This window comes from Toxorhynchites rutilus, chromosome 2, assembly GCF_029784135.1.
Source record: "Toxorhynchites rutilus septentrionalis strain SRP chromosome 2, ASM2978413v1, whole genome shotgun sequence".
In the NCBI taxonomy this organism is placed as follows: Eukaryota; Metazoa; Arthropoda; class Insecta; order Diptera; family Culicidae; genus Toxorhynchites; species Toxorhynchites rutilus.
This window is the reverse complement of record NC_073745.1, coordinates 123,515,339-123,532,640: the sequence shown is the minus strand read 5'-3', so window position 1 is coordinate 123,532,640 and position 17,302 is coordinate 123,515,339. Positions and strand designations below refer to the sequence as shown.

The following is a 17,302-nucleotide window of genomic DNA, read 5'->3' as shown; positions in this document are numbered from 1 at the left end:
TATTTCGCGTAATATCGATCAAACAATTTCAGATTTAGGGTTGTTGAACATTTCAAACTAACAAAAAAATGTTTACTGTTTTTCGTTTGTTCCATTCAGTTGTGAGTTACAGGGTGTTAACAATGGAAGTCAAAAAAGAGAAAATTTGGTGTTTTTTACACTTTTTCTTTTATAAATGTATAAATGCTGAATTTAAAAGGGTTAATAGGGTTTATGTTGCCGATGCTGCAACAGTAAAATACGTGCAATTTATTTTTTTTCTTAATTTTTTTTAAATTTTTCTGTTAATGCAATACACTAAATTCAGATCTATACAGTGAACAAAAGGACCGTTTATAGTTAGCGATTGACAAGAAACGTCCAGAATTGGCCAACAAACGAGATGTTGTGTTCCATCAGGACAACACAAGGCCCGGGAGCTTTTTTTATCTCATCAGTTTATCTTATTAGGCTCATTTAGCAATTCAGCTGTAACAAAACCGAATTCATTCGTGTACATTTTAATCTTAGGATATCTTTTGTTGTATATTACACTGTTGCCATTTTTAGGCGAATTTTATGATGGATAATCAAATCCATCGATAAACATTTGTTTTATCTATTACACAGTATCCGTTTAGGCGTAAGAGTATTCCTATCCTATCGATACACAACACATATTGCGTAATAATATTCCGATTGTTCGAATGTTCACATTTGGACTGTTCACAGCGGAACTGTTGATATGAGGCTTCCATTGTTGTGTTATAAACAGCACCAATTACCGATGTAGTAGACCGAAAATGTGAGCGGTAAGTGGCTGGGATTACCGTTACTTGATGATGGTTGCGTGGACACAGTAGCTAGAATAACACACAAAGACGGTCAGTTGAGGGGCCCTGAGTTATGGGTTCATGATCGTTCGCTTAGTAGCGGACACGCAACTAATTAGTCTACGAAGACTCCCAACTCCGGGAGCTTGATTGGAATGGTTTAATGTATCCACCATATAGTCCGGACCTGGCACCCAGCAACTACCACCTTTTTCTCGCATTACAAAATTTCCTGAGCGATAAGAAATTGGGATCAAAAGAAGATTTTAATCTATTGCTAAAGTTTTTCTTCAATATGGACCAAAATTTCTAAATTTTCTATGCGAGAGACATTATGAAGCTACCTTTAAAATGGCAATAAATTTTCCAACAAAGCGGTGTATATTTGAACCAAACCGGACAATCCGAAGCATATGAAAAAAAGATTGAATTTGAATTTCACTCAAAAATAATGGATTATTTTTTCGCCAACCTGATATTTTTTCAATGCTTGGCCTCATATCATAACGCTGGCTCAAAACTATTTGGGAGACGTTTTCATCTGCACTAAGAAATTTGTCTTTCAAGTTAATATAAATTTTGTTTAATATTATGTTGGAGGAGTGTCATCTACGGTAGCACGCGATTGAATTGAATCTCTGTTTGTTTAACCTGACAAACTTATTACACTGGATGAACAATCCATCGTCACTACGATATCAGTACAATTTACCGATTGTCATCAGCTTAATTTCCATAGATGTGGTGACTTTGGCTCGGTAGAGCGTCAACGTTAAGAGAGAGAGAGAATACACAAGAACTGAATGAATCGAATTATCGCTCGATGTGATATTTGCTCAAGGATACGGATAAATCTTATTTGTGTGATATCAGTCGTCGTAACATCATTCCCACAAATTAGCTTTGTTGCCATCTTGTGTGCCTGTCAAGGCAGACTAATTCTGTTGTGGAAATGAAATAACCTGCTCGGCAGATGATGACACAGAATGATATTGTGCAGCAAAAGATCCATGTCGATGAGTGTTACCCATAAGCAACCACGTTTGCATATCACAATGAGTTATTTGTGATGATTCATCGAATATTTTATTGATAATCTTTCTCTATTCCATAGACTGACAAAAATAAATCACAACGATTGATGTAATTAAGTTTCTTAACATTTGACACAGAGCCCTCGAGATAAGGATTCATTGTGCCGACAGTAGGACAATTCAATTAGTTTTACGACTAGTTGATCTCGATGCGTTTAATTTCGCGAGATCGCATCAAACATGGAGACAACGTTTCGGGCGTTTCATTGACTGGCAAGGAACCATGAAACGATATCACGAGAAAATGCGAAAATCACACAAAAGCGGGAAGGCGAAAATGGAACGAAATTACCTTTATTTTTTGTTTCATTTTTGGAGTTCTCAATTTCTGGGCATTTTCTGGCGGTCGACCGGAGCAAAAAAACCGGTTTAACCACCGATGCGTACATTTTGCTCGTTATATTTCATTCAGTTGAGGATATTTTTTTCTTTATTTTGCGGAATTAATTTTTGGCCGCGTCTACCTTCACTGTCTCGGCGCGCTGTCTCAAAACGGATGTTCAATTACCGCTGCAGTTCTCGGCGGGAAAATAAAATTACCTTTTAAACAGATAAATCCAGAGCAGTAAAAAGCACTCGAGCTGCGGAGGTTGGCGATTTAAAACAGTTTTGCTACTATCACACACTGCACTCTCAACGAGCACATTTATTGTACCGAAGAAACTGGAAACATTTTATGAAAGTTGAATTCATCGTTGAACATCGGTGCGGTGTAACTCTTTAGCAGACATCAATCCTACGATTAATAATAATTCAAATATAATGAATGTGGGTAGCCTTCCCCATTTACCCGAACCTTTTCGGCGAACCTCGGGATGAAGAAAACGCTATCCATGACTCCAATTACAGTTATTACATACCGTCGACGAAAACTCGAAAATGCTGCATCAGGTTTTTTTCTCTCCCTGTGATGACTTGTGGGTAGCACTGATAAAATGGCTGCCTTCAGCTTATTCATGCTGTTCGAAAAAATAAATTCTCAGTCCATCATCATCCCAAACATGATTCTAGGGGAATAAATTTACCCATATAATCAGAACTCGGTTTGAGCAAATAAATGGAATTTAGACGCCCCGGTAACTGTATGCCGGGGATATTAGATGCGATGGAAGTTTCAGCATCTCACAACATACTCAAGAAAAATTATCTTATCTTCTAGAAATATAAATGTAAATCGAACAACTTTCGGTACAGAACACAACATTCAAGTGTACATTCTAAACAGATAGATTTATGATAACACTTACAGACATTTCGTTGCGGAGCAAAACACTACAGAGAAACTACATTATGGAAACTTAACTCGAAGATTAAACTCTTGTTTGCACTAATGACTTCATTTGATTATTAAACATTTAAGAATGCAATGAAAATGGGTGAAATTCTCAACTAAAACTTGACAAAACCACAACAATCTAAATTATTCTACCCGAAGGAACCACCGGAATAATTAATTCTACGAATTTAAATTCTTTACCTCGCCTTCATAAGCCACGTTGGGGCACACATCCAGCTAAAGTTCCAATGCTTTAAAATTCACCGATAGCAGGAAATTAGCAAGTCACAGCTTGACGACGATATCCTTCGGAAATAGACCGAGAATCAAGCCCACAATATTTTTTTTTCGCCCGTGGAGAAAAGCTACATTGCGTTAATTTGCTCCTCAGGTTATCAGATTACCTGTCAGAAAGTTTGAAGCGGAATTTATCATATTTGAGAAAGATGATAATTCGAAATTATTTATTCTCGGTAATTTTGGCGGAATCAAAACTTATATAGACGCGAAGCGGAATCAAAAATAATATCCTTCTCCCAAAAGCGTACTTGAAATGGAAATTGTGTTTCACATCAAATGATAACTATGAAGTCACAAACGGATTGAACGCCTGTGCGACTGTGCACCTAGAACGTTTAACGTTCATTGAGCAATAGTCGATCTGGCACAATATTATGTAAATTGGCCAACCATTCCTTGCGGTTGCGCTTGAGCCTGCATGCAAAATTAAAACCACGAGAGGGAGGCGGACAAAAAGTCTCACGCTTTTGAATTTTAAATGACGTACGCGCATGTGAATGATTTTGCCTGTTTTTGGAAACACCAAGCCGCTGACTTCGTTTGCAGATTGGACGAACGTTGCCTCTCGCATACGTAATTAAAATAAACTTCGGAAGCACACATATCCCACACACCATGCTTTGCCTTTCATGTTTCGCAAATTGATTCTCACTTTAAAACTCAATTAGGTTTTCCATTGCACAAGTAAACAACATGGTGACCAATAAAGGGTGTGTCACATCAAATTGCATCACGGAAAAAAACGCTGTAGAAATTCAAGCCCGTATGCTCGTTCCTTCCTCTTTACCCCGTCCATAAGGTTCTGTACAACGTCAGGTTGTAGTTTTTTTTGAACAGAAATCCATTTTCTCTTGAAGTCCGCCTCCGATTTGACAATTTTTGGGTTCTTCCGGAGGGCCTGCTTCATAATCGCCTAATATTTCTCTATTGGGCGAAGCTCCGGCGCGTTGGGCGGGTTCATTTCCTTTGACACGAAGGTGACCCCGTTGGCTTCGTACCACTCCAACAAGTCCTATGAATAGTGGCACGAAGCGAGATCCGGCCAGAAGATGGTCGGGCCCTCGTGCTGCTTCAATAGTGGTAGTAAGCGCTTCTGTAGGCACTCCTTAAGGTAAACCTGCCCGTTTACCGTGCCGGTCATCACGAAGGGGGCGCTCCGCTTTCCGCAAGAGCAGATCGCTTGCCACACCATGTACTTTTTGGGAAACTTGGATAGTTTCTGTATGCGAATCTCCTCCGGAACGCTGAATTTGTCCTCTGCGGAGAAGAACAACAGGCCCGGCAGCTGACGAAAGTCCGCTTTGACGTAGGTTTCGTCGTCCATTACCAGGCAATGCGGCTTCGTCAGCATTTCGGTGTACAGCTTCCGGGCTCGCGTCTTCCCCACCATGTTTTGCCTTTCGTCGCGGTTAGGAGCCTTCTGAACCTTGTATGTACGCAGGCCCTCCCGCTGCTTGGTCCGCTGGACGAATGAACTTGATAAATTCAGCTTATTAGCGACATCCCGGACCAAACTTCTCGGATCACGTCTAAACTGCTTAACTACGCGCTTGTGATCTTTTTCACTGACGGAGCATCCATTTTTGCCGTTCTTCACCTTCCGGTCGATGGTTAGGTTCTCGAAGTATCGTTTTAGTACTCTGCTGACCGTGGATTGGACGATTGCCAGCATCTTACCGATGTCCCGATGTGACAACTCCGGATTCTCGAAATGAGTGCACAGGATTAATTCACGACGCTCTTTTTCGTTCGACGACATTTTTCCAAATTTACGAAAAATTGACAGTGAAGCATTGCCAACGTGATCTATACACTCTTATCTGATTTTAAAGCGAAAGCTGAAGATATAATTCCTAAAAATTTAATTTCTACATTGTTTTTTCCGTGATGCAATTTGATGTGACACACCCTTTAGGTTCTTCAAGAAAGTACTTCCGGCGCCTAATATATTAGGTTGGAACGAAAGTTCTGAACGTTTTATCCTATCAACATCAATGTAACGTGATTCCAGTAATCCACCCCCTATTTAATCGGAATGCGCTCCATTCGACGCGACGAACCTTTGCCATCGTGTAACCAATCGTTTGCGGAAGTTTGATGCTCGGGAATCCATAATTCGTCTCATGTCATCCGTAAATTTGCGTACGAGGTAACCAATCATTACCATAAAATAGTTTGTATCCACACAAATGATGCAGAGGTTTAAAAATAATGCATCAAAATGCTTGCTACAATTACATTGCTTAAGCAAAAAGACTATTTTACTCTTACTTACAGAATAATACAAACAAACGTTAATGACGGAGAAGAAAAAACAAATGATCGTCTTCAATCATCACTTGGGTGGATGTTTCTGTTCAGAACTCGTGGCAATTGGAAAACAAAACCGGCACTCCCTCACTCAATCAGCTTCTATCGTCGTCATTGCTCAGACACGAGCCAAGTGCGGAAAGCTAAACGTGGGATTGTTGGCACCGATTTGTACAAGGTTTCCAGTCGACTGCGGAGGAGAAGATTAAGAATTCATCGGAATTCAAGGGAACTTAACAGGCAGCATTAATGTAAATACTTCACTCATTCACTTTTATTTTTATTCAATAATCAATGATTTTATTTTTTTTACTTGCTGAATAAAACTACACCATTTCTTTATACTTTTCTAACTATTGCACCAGCTCAGCTTTACACAGAACATGCTGAAATTTTCAGCGAATGATTTCCTCACATTATTAGGTGTACCGGTAAGTTTCTACGGTTTTACAACAGATGGCGTAACTTTATTGTTATTCCAGTGAATAAAATTTCCAGACATTCGTTGGAAAGCTACTGTCATTGCACGTCTTTTTCAGTGCATGTCAAAAAGTTGAAGTGTAAACAACATAGTTTTGCCACTTCGAATATGCCGAATTTCGTACCAAAGAGAGTGTTTTTTGCGGGAAGTGTTACTTCATTACTTCAATATGAAGAAAAAAGCTGCGGAAAGTCATCGCATTTTGGTGGAAGCTTATGGTAACTATGCTTCAACTGAGCGAACGTGTCAGAGGTTTGCATGGTTTAAAAGTGGTAATTTTGACTTGGAAGACGAAGAAACTCAGCAAACCATATCCGATCGTTTAAAAGCATTGGGAATGATGCGAGAGATAGCCGTTTTTTCACGTGCGAACAACTGCCCCAACGGCATAAAAGGAAGGGTTTTTTTGCATCGAATCGTTACTGGCGATGAAAAGTGGGTCAATTACGACAACCCTAAACGTCGGGCTATGCATCAACATCGACGGCCGCGCGGAATATTCACGGCCAGAAGGTTATGCTGTCTGTTTGGTGGGACGAGCTGGGTGTGGTGTACTATGAGATGCTAAAACCGAATGGAACCATTACGGGGGACCTCTACCGACGACAATCGATGCGTTTGAGCCGTGCACTGAATGAAAAACGGTCACAATACGAGCAAAGACACGATAAACTTATTTTGCAGCACGACAATGCTCGGTCGCATAACCAGTCAAAACATACTTGGAAACGCTGGAAATAAGAGGTCCTATCTCACTCGTCGTATTCTCCAGTCATTGCTCCGTCCTATTACTACCTTTTCCGATCGATGCAACAGGGCCTGGTTTACCAGCACTTCTCCAATTTTGATGAAATCAAAAATTGGATCGATTCGTGGTTAGCCGACAAACCGGCCGTTTATTTCCGCAAAAGGATTCGTGAATTGCCAGAAAGATGGGGAAAAATTGTGACTAGCGATGGGCAATACTTTGAATATTAAATTTGTAACCATTTTTGCAGAGTAAATCATTAGTTTAAAAAAAAAACGAAGAACCAACCGGTACTCTTACTACCAGTGCCACAAATTATCAATATATTAGGCTGTCAAAAAAGTCCTGCGGTATTTCCGCGAGGTGTCGTTGTATGCGCGTAGTTCTAGTTGTATTCATTGTATCGAGTCATACTATAGCTTGTTGGAATAATATAGTCCTTGACAGTGTTTTGTTTGGTTAAGTCGTTCGTGAGTTATAGTGTCGCAAATATGGAGCAAAATAAAGAGAAAATCCGACATATTTTACAGTACTACTATGACAAAGGCAAAAATGCATCTCAAGCTGCCAATAAAATTTGTGCAGTTTATGGACCCGATACAGTTTCCATTTCCACCGCACAACGATGGTTTCAACGTTTTCGTTCTGGTGTAGAGGTCGTCGAAGATGCGCCACGCTCCGGAAGGCCTGTCGTCGAAAATTGCGACAAAATCGCTGAATTAGCCGAGAAAGACCGGCATAGTAGCAGCCGTATCATCGGCCAAGAGCTGGGGATAAGTCATCAAACCGTTATTAACCATTTGAAGAAGCTTGGATTCACAAAGAAGCTCGATGTATGGGTGCCACACACGTTGTCGCAAAAAAACATCTTTGACCGTATCGACGCATGTGAATCGCTGCTGAATCGCAACAAAATCGACCCGTTTCTGAAGCGGATGGTGACTGGCGATGAAAAGTGGGTCACTTACGACAACGTGAAGCGCAAACGGTCGTGGTCGAAGCCCGCTGAAGCGGCTCAAACGGTGGCCAAGCCCTCATTAACGGCCAGGAAGGTTCTGCTGTGTGTTTGGTGGGATTGTCAAGGAATAATCTATTATGAGCTGCTTCCCTATGGCCAAACGCTCAATTCGGACCTGTACTGCCAACAACTGGACCGCTTGAAGGTAGCACTCATGAAGAAGAGACCATCTTTGATAAACAGAGGCCGCATTGTCTTCCATCAGGACAACGCCAGGCCACACACTTCTTTGGTGACGCGCCAGAAGCTCCGGGAGCTCGGATGGGAGGTTCTTTTGCATCCGCCGTACAGGTCGGACCTTGCACCAAGTGACTACCACCTGTTTTTGTCCATGGCGAACGAGCTATGTAGTCAGAAGTTAGCCACAAAAGAGGCCTGTGAAAATTGGCTATCCGAGTTTTTTGCCAATAAGGAAGCGAGCTTCTATAGCAGGGGTATTATGAAGTTGGCATCTCGTTGGGAACAAGTCATCGAACAAAACGACGCATATTTGACTTAAAACAGATGATTGTAACTAATTTTATGAACAAATGAAAATTCAAAAAAAATACCGCAGGACTTTTTTGACAGCCTAATATATTCACGAATGAAGGAATTAGCTTTTTCCCAGTGTCGGATGAGTTCTCTCCTGTTGAAACTCAACACTATATCTGTTATAATGAGTATAACACAAGAGTCGAGACGCGTGAACTTTATCTGGTATATTGAACGAAAACAGCATGAACGAATATCGAAAAGCCTGCATTTAGGCACTTTCATTACTGTCAATAATTTCAGGTGATTATCACGAACGTGAATTGATCTTCATCGCTTGCGGTGAATTTTTATTGAAAACGTGTTTGATTCCCATATTTGGAAAAAAAGAAAGAACCAGAAATCCGGAAAAGGCAACATTAGTTTTCGTTGAGCATTCCGTTTCCGTTTCTGTTTGTTTTTTTAAACTGTATTATAGTGCTGTATTAGTAGTTTCAACACTTTTTGACTGGTTCGTCACTTCCATTTTTGGAAGAATGTCGGGAGTGAGAATTGAACTCATAGCCTTTATCGTGAGAGGTACGGTCCGTTTCCGTTTTCTATGCTCTTTTACTACCGCCATTTCGCTCTACACGATCTTAGTTACTTACACTTCCTTTGTCTAACTCCACTTCACTAACTCCATTTCCGATCTTCCAGGGCAGTTTTCAATGAACCGGAAGCCACCATCTTCTTTTCAACAATTCCAAAATGGCATCGGAATACGATATTCGACTTCTGCTGTTGAAGCCCTTTCATCCAATACCCATATCGTTATATCATTGCTGGTCATTTAGATCCAGTATCATTAAACCAGAAATCAAAACAAGATTATGTTTGTTTTCCGCTCGCTTGTTATTGCCACCCATTGACCGTATAATAGGGGGTGCATGTCATTTCCGGTTGATTCATAAAATATAGCAAGAGCCGAAATCGATAGAAACAAGAATTTTATGTGATGAATGGCCATTCTTTACCGTTAATCGATTTTACTCTCAATTGGTTGACGTTGAATTTTATGCTTTGATTTTCACTAACACGCAATGATCTTCAATTCCGACGTTACGAATATCATGACCAAAATGAAGATGCAAATGAAAAATGAATTTCGTGGCAAGCTGATGTTGATGTTAATTGCACTAGTGTTCATTTATAGTGTTGTTTCATATTTATCGACTCTCGCTTGAACAGTAGGTTATCAATACAAGGCAGGCTGAAATTTGCAGTATTTGAATATCGTGAACGTGAATATTTTCGGCACTGCTTACTACACTGCGTTTCACAACTATAGAACCACTCATTTTTTCCGAGCTTCCAGAGATATGTAAGAAGTCGGTTGAATTGAAGTATATTGTGTAGGATACAATAACTATCTTCATTTAAAAAACTGGCCATTTGAACTTCAGGCGCGAAACAATAAAAAAACTAAAATTCCAGTGTTTCAGAACTATAGAACCAGAATTTAACATCAAATTCACATGAATTACATTTTTCTAATTCTAAGGTCATCTTTTGTTCTCAATCAGTTCAAATAACTCATTCGGGGTGGTTTCGACCAAGCTTTGTCATATTGTAGTGTATATCTCGTTCTACGCAGAGGATTCTTCTCGTTTAAGCTCTTCAAATCTAGCTGTACGAATTAGAAACTGAAACTTATTGTAATTCATGTGGAATTGACGTTAATTTTGTAAAAGAGGGAGAATTCTTCCATCTGGTTCTATAGTTATGAAACATTGGAATTTTAGTTTTTTTTATTGTTTCGCGTCTGAACACAACAATAAAGTTGAAACGGCCGGTTTTTTAAATGAAGATAGTTAATGTCACATATCTCTGAAAACTCAGAAAAAATGAGTGGTTCTATAGTTGCTGCGTATACAGTATATATATATATATATATATATATATATATATATATATATATATATATATATACAGTAGATCATATTTCATGAAAACATCCTTCTACACATATGCTCGAATTTCAACCATCACATAGTTACAGGGTGGCCACTCATGCGGGAAAAGCAGGAAATGCGGGAAAAAGTCGTGAATCTAAATCCATCCGGAAAAAGTCCGAGAAAAATCGGGAACTGCTTCATGAAGTCGGGATTTTTCACTAAATGTTTTTTTTTTCGGCGCTCTAAAATGATACTGTATGTGTTTTAGTGCGTTAAAATCTCACACGAGATGGAACAACTTTCTCTTTTTGGTGTACCAAGATGAAGAACGTCTTGTTTTCATCGAAATTTTTTTCGAAATTGATCGTTGTTAAATCAGACCGGACCATGTGACATTTTTATGATTTCGAGAAAAACGAACTTGAAGTTCAGTGTTTTGCAATCTACGAACTTTTCAATTTTTCTGTTCAGTATTGTTCCCAGAAATGTTAGATACTCTCTGACGTACTTTGATAGTACATTTTGTGATCACTCACCCTGAAGGCCTGCATTTTTCTCTGGTCCGTTCAGTCAGAGTGAACCAAGTTCATTTTTTATTACAATCAAAGTGTGTACCTTCTACGCAAACGGATTCAAGTACATTTCAACAAGGTTTAAGATTTTTTTTGTTAGTTTGAGTTGGGTGCTTGGAAATTGTTTAAATTCAATATACAATTGATTGACACATGGTTCACTCTATCTGCGCATTATATAGAGTAATATATAAGAGGTTCTCCGAGTTTCGTTTAAAACATAACATATCCAGAGATATGTTCTTTTTCTTTTTTAAGTTAGGGTTTTTCAAAGTCGAACGATGGTCCGAAAAATCAATTTTTCCCCTTTCTTCCAAAAATGGCTTTCTTCAAAATTTCTTTTGAACTACTTAACCGGTTCAGATAATTGACATATTATATTGAGGTCAATGAAATTTCTGATTTCAATGATTTCAATGATTTCAATAATGAAAAAATATTATACTTGCGTTAATCATTCATAACAATTTCGATCCGATTTTAAATTTTGCGATTTGGTCCTCTCTGACATAACACCGACCAATTTGAAGCGGAGGAACTTGAGGCTAAAAAGATGAAGATGCTGGTTGACGCCCAGAGAAATGCAGCATTGATGGAATAGAAAACTAAAATGCTCAGAAAGTGTTGAAAGTTGAACTGGATTTGTAATAACGCCCCATAAACATAATACGATTAATTCACATTCTTATCTCTTATGACTTTCTTATGGCATCCAATAGAAACTTTCGTTTCTTTGAAAAATAGTAGTTGATAGCTGGAATGTAGATTCAGCATACGGTTCGAAACACATTCTTAAAATAAACCAATGGTCTGGAGTAAAAATGGGACCCATTTTAAAGAAAAAGGAGCCATTACATAGGTGCTACTTCGTGTTATTTATTTCATCTCGTCTCATATGCTCTTATTCCTGCTAGACTTTTTTGACCAGTGTGATTTTAACAAGACATGTTTTCTGTGTAATTTTATTTGCGATAGTAATGGAATAATTAAGCACGGGTTATCACTTCAAATAAAAACCTGAAGAAATTCACATATCTTACTGAATCACATAAACATGATTGCTTAATTTAACTCAGGAACTGATCATAAAGGGTATCCATGTTCGAAATATGTTTGGATGTGTTCAATGAGGTTCTGGTCAGTTTTTCTAATAAATGAAACTTTTTGAATTTTGAGTAAGCAGCGGTGGGGTCCGTATCTCCTGAAACCTACATCCATTTTTTTGCCGCATGCGAAACTTGGAAACAATAAGGTAAAAATATTTTTAGTTTTAGTTTAGTTTTTTAGTTTCAAAAATCATTTTTTAACTAACAACCCAATATTATTAAATTTTTATTTTTGAGAGTCGAATTTTCGTGAAATCATGCGGGAAAAAATCGAGAAAATGCGGGAAACTTTGAGTTCCCATGTTTAATCTTAAATTCTTCAACTATAAATTTCAAAAACAAAAAAAAACTGCTCTTTTTCGAAAAAATGATTCTGCTTTAACTTTCTACCAGATAACCTTTCGCTGCTACGAATTGCTTTCATCAACATTCCTTTCGCTGATTTTATGATGCTAGAACTATCACAATTTGATTCAGAGTTCATATTAGAAACAAAATTTAAGTTCTTAAAACTTCTGAAAAATCTCCCTGTATCAACCAAATCCCACTTTCAATCTAGGATGAGTGTACCATAAAAATCTATCCATCGATGCAGATGCAACAAAACTGTTGTTGAATTCTACCACACCACTCAATTAATTCTCTCGGAATATCCTATTTAGCATATGGTTGCCGAAATCCTCTCCACATTCGCCTTAACGCTATAATTGGAAAATCTTATAGCCTCAGGAGCAATGAAAGGATCAGTCCGCCGTTCCAGTCCATGCATCACTTCATTTTGAATCCTCTCAGACTCTTTCATGGTTAAGTTCTACTTCAAAGGTGCACCAATTGTTTGCACTTCCGAATGTTCAAATTAAGGCTCCGTCCCGTACCTTCGCCAATAGAAAGTTCCGAAGGAAGCAATCGAAAGAAAAACGGCACACAGCGTCACGGTGCGGTAAATTTGAATGAAGTAATCCCACTCTGCTAAATGTGGCGAGTGGAAAGCTTTTTTCCGTCATAATTGCTGAACTGCAAGCATCGGGAGGTGATGGAGTGATGACACTCTTTTTCAAACCCCACAAGCAGCTCCAACCAGTCAACCAACTGGAAAGCAACGGCGGTATAATTAAGAGCAACTCTTGTATGTTTTTTTTTCTTATAGCGGCAAAAAGTGAAGAGCAAATATTGTTTTAAACTATACGTTCGTATTATTATGTTCCAAGTTACTGTTAGGTGTGAACATGGTTTCGATAGTGATCACTTGAAATGGTTTCCGATGTCAGTTAGTTCCGTCATGAAAGTATATCTCAGTTCTCGTAAAACAAAGTCATAGAATCATAGAAAACAAATAAATTCCAAAAAGTCAGGTTCCTAGCCGCATCTCTATAATATAATTTCCGAGAGGGAACAAGAAGTAATTAATTTTCTTAATTGATCTTTTTTCTCGTTTGATCTTCTCCGTCTCCACCTTGAGGACCAAGTAACGAAACAAATATAAATGACGATATTCAAAGCCATCTTACGCATGGAGAAGTGTTACTCGTTGAGATAACTCTAAAATACAATCAGATAAAGTAATTGTATCCAAACTGATAAAATGTTGTAAAATCCTTTACACATTTTAAAACCAATAAAATTATAAAGAATTTCCACTGATAATTGCGTAATTTATTAAACATTTTCTCACCATCTAGCATCACCATTCATAGACATGAGTTTTCTCCAATGTTGTGGTAAATCAAAAGCAACACCAGCAACAATCCCGCCTCACCTAACCCTAAAATAGCGCTTCGTTCAATATCCTGCATGATTCGCCGGAATGAAAAATGATCCTTTCGTCGCACCAAAACGCGTATGCATGCACTTCTGTCATCTCTTAGAATTTGCCACTCACCCAGGCTGGTATTTTCAACAAAACGCAAATTACCGACACTTGTGTGGTCCTTTCAGGGTTGCATCCTTTCCCTGCACATACGCCCGCATACTTTACCTACTTGCGCACGAACGCGGAAGCTCATTGCCAGCTGATATCCGGTGTTGTGTTCTTCCGGTCAACAATTTTGCACCCCAGGATAAAATTTATACATGTCTGGTTTCAACTCGACATCCCTCAGACAAGCCAGATACCGATAAATACATGCATTTTGATAATCCATACTCTCTTGGTTCCCCCTTTCTAGGACTGCCACGGAGGCAAGGATAGCCGCCACGAGCCCATCCAGGATGATACCCAAAATTACCAGGTGGAAGGCGGGCACCAAAATCTGACGCACACCACCGTCACGTTTCGGCGGCCTCTGGAAACGTGCGATCCGCATGATGTTATTATTGGGGTAAGATAAATTTTGGTTTTATCCTAATTGAAATACGAAAATTGTAGTTAATACTAATACTTTTTCCTAGCATCAAAATATCAACGCTGTGTTGGGATATAACTCTTTTTTGTTATACGACTTTCAATTCAGCACTTCCAGATAATTTCGAGCGATTCGTTTCAAACTATCATTTAAAATTATTTCCTATCCGTTCTACGATTCGTTCTTATTGAAGTCTAAAGGCGGAATTCCATCTATTCAACATGCTACATACTACAAGTCAATGGTTCTTGCTTATTGGAGAGTCTCTTTTTACGACACAATTGGTCTTGTCGAGCAATGTTGGCCTTACCCAATGACCTGCGGATCGGACGATTTTCATAACTCAACACAATAATGGAATAACAGAGTGTTTGGTCATAAAAACAATAACTCTAGAAAATATATGTTGGAGCAGTGAGCGTTCGCATACTGCTGTGTAGTTGCTGAGGTGGAAACAAAATAAAAAATTGCGTAAGTGTCATATCCATTGTTGTTTACCATTGACTTGTAGCATGTAGCATGTTGAATAGATGGAATGCCGCCTTAAGAACGAATGCTATCTCTTTTACTTTCGATTAAATTCTTTTCTTCGAAAATGTTCAAAAATAACAAATTCTGCGAACTTTATTTATACTTATGTTGTACATCAAGAGTCACTAAATAGTTTAAATTAACGAAAAGTAGAAGTATTTTCATTTCCCCATACATTTGTTCTGTTATTTTCTGTGATTCGAAAACAAAGCCGTCAATAATGATCACCAAACAATCGTTGCTGAGCATCGTGTATCGCTATACTTAAATGAAAAATAATAAAGAGTATTACTGCGTTGTGTATGTTCCGAGCAGTATTACTGCTTTTTTACAGAATTCACGCTCGGAACATACACAACGCATGCCCCAACGTACTTAGACAGTGACCAGTAGAGTGCCAATGGATGTATGGGAAAAAAGTGACCCTCGAATTTTCAAAGCGAACTTGATTAACCCTTTCGTTACGAGCGTCGTCTATAGACGACATCCGCGTGACGAGCTGTGTGTACGTTTTTTAAGTTTGAGTTTTTTTTAAAACCGGAAAATCACCTAAGGGGGAAGTAAAAGAAATCGGGGTTTTATAAAAAAAAAATGATGCCAATTGTCTTCAAATTGCATGAAGCGTCGAGATCTACTGTCATCTCGGAAACAAATTTTTGTCAAAAATCGACACTCTGGGCGTTTTTTACGAAATTAACGTATTTTCGTTTTTTCGGAAGTAGCGTAATTTCGAATTAAAACGTATGGTTTAGGGTGCCAATGAAAATCGTCATATCGATTTTTCAAACGGGACTCCCTCCGAAATGTTGTTGAAGTAATTCCTCATCTTCCTTGCCTTCATGGGGTCGGTCGTTTTCACTTTTCATCTCTGGGTCACCTTGAACGATTTTACCACACGGGACACTGTGGGACTGGCCTGAATTTCCTGGCAACACATGACGTTCGAGAATGATCTCAATTCGATAAGATTCTATCGATTTACGAAATACGAAAATTGGCTCGTTGTGATAGTTATAGGTAGGATTGGGCGATCTTGGATCGATTCTCAGAAGATCGATCTTTTCCATTTCGATTTTCGATTTTTTGGATCGATTCATTGTACCCGAAAAAATCGTAAAGATCGATCTTTTGCTTTAGATTTTTTCGATCTTAGAGTTTTTTTTAATGTACATCGATTTTAATCTCACCAAATTTTATGAACATAATTAAACATTTGAATAACTCTCGAGGATGACAAATTAGTGATAGTGAATGGGATTGGGCGATCTTGGATCGATATTTGGAAGATCGTTTTTTTTCTCTCCGATTTCCAATTTTTCGGTCGATTCTTAGTACTCAAAAAAAAAGACGGGTGGGTAATGTCGGGGACATAACCGGAGTGACGTAGGACTATACAAAGGGGACAGCTTTTATACTCTAGCAGTACACACTCACAGGATAGAGACAAATCGGCAGACTCAGCCAAAGGGGCGGGTCCAACGAGACGAACGAATGAGCGTTAAAAGGGAGCGATGGCAAAAAAATACATTCATTACGATTTGTTCGCTCGTTGGATTCACATACAGACTAAAAAGGGTCCTTTTCAGGATCACAAAAAGTCTAAAGAGTTTATTGTTTGGTTATCACTCGATATCCCCATCTTGTTCGGCTAAACCTTCCTGTTTAGCGATTTGTTGTCACTCGCCACAGCTTTCACAGTTGGAAAATTTCTTCCCATCCAGCTTGTGACATATTTTACAGTAAATTACATTCAATGGCACGTCGCATTACCACCACTCAGTGCCGGATTGGAGGTAATTTTAACCTGTAATTGAACATTTGCGATGACAGTGGTACAGTGTCGACTTTCAATGTGGGGTCATAATTTGGATCTCTATGTTTACAAAAATGTCCAACTAAATAAGTCGCATTACATGTCCGTCCAATTAGCTGAATGTCGAACTAATTGTAGATTACTGTACTTTAAATCTGGAAACAATTTAAGAATTGGTGAAAATTGAATAATCAGGAAAGTCCGCAACTATCAATAAGCTCAGAACAACTGCCAAATTCACATACTCATCAGATCCTGGCAAACAAATTATGAAAACATCAATTTGTGTTTTATTATTATTTTGGATAATGTTTTAGAAAGCATTGAACTTTATTTCCTAAACTCTTTTTTGGAAGGTTTAATGGCCCTGAAAAGCGCCTTGTTTTATGGAATGGTTCCAATTTAGAAAACTTAGTACTCGTGGTTTTGAAAAAAACCATTTCGAACGCCCTCGAAGCCGCCTTGTTCTGGATTTGCCACCAAAGCAG

The 17,302-nt window shown here is 38.6% G+C and overlaps 1 protein-coding gene across 2 annotated transcripts in view; it reads left to right on the top strand.

The window, feature by feature from the left end:
• The window catches only part of LOC129765067 (MOXD1 homolog 1), a 123,477-nt gene that overhangs the window by 82,217 nt on the left and 23,958 nt on the right, over positions 1-17,302 (top strand). For both annotated transcript variants that reach the window (XM_055764905.1, XM_055764904.1), the window contains one exon: positions 14,294-14,446. In XM_055764905.1, coding sequence (XP_055620880.1) covers positions 14,294-14,446 — 153 coding nt within the window. The remainder of the gene's footprint in view (positions 1-14,293; positions 14,447-17,302) is intronic.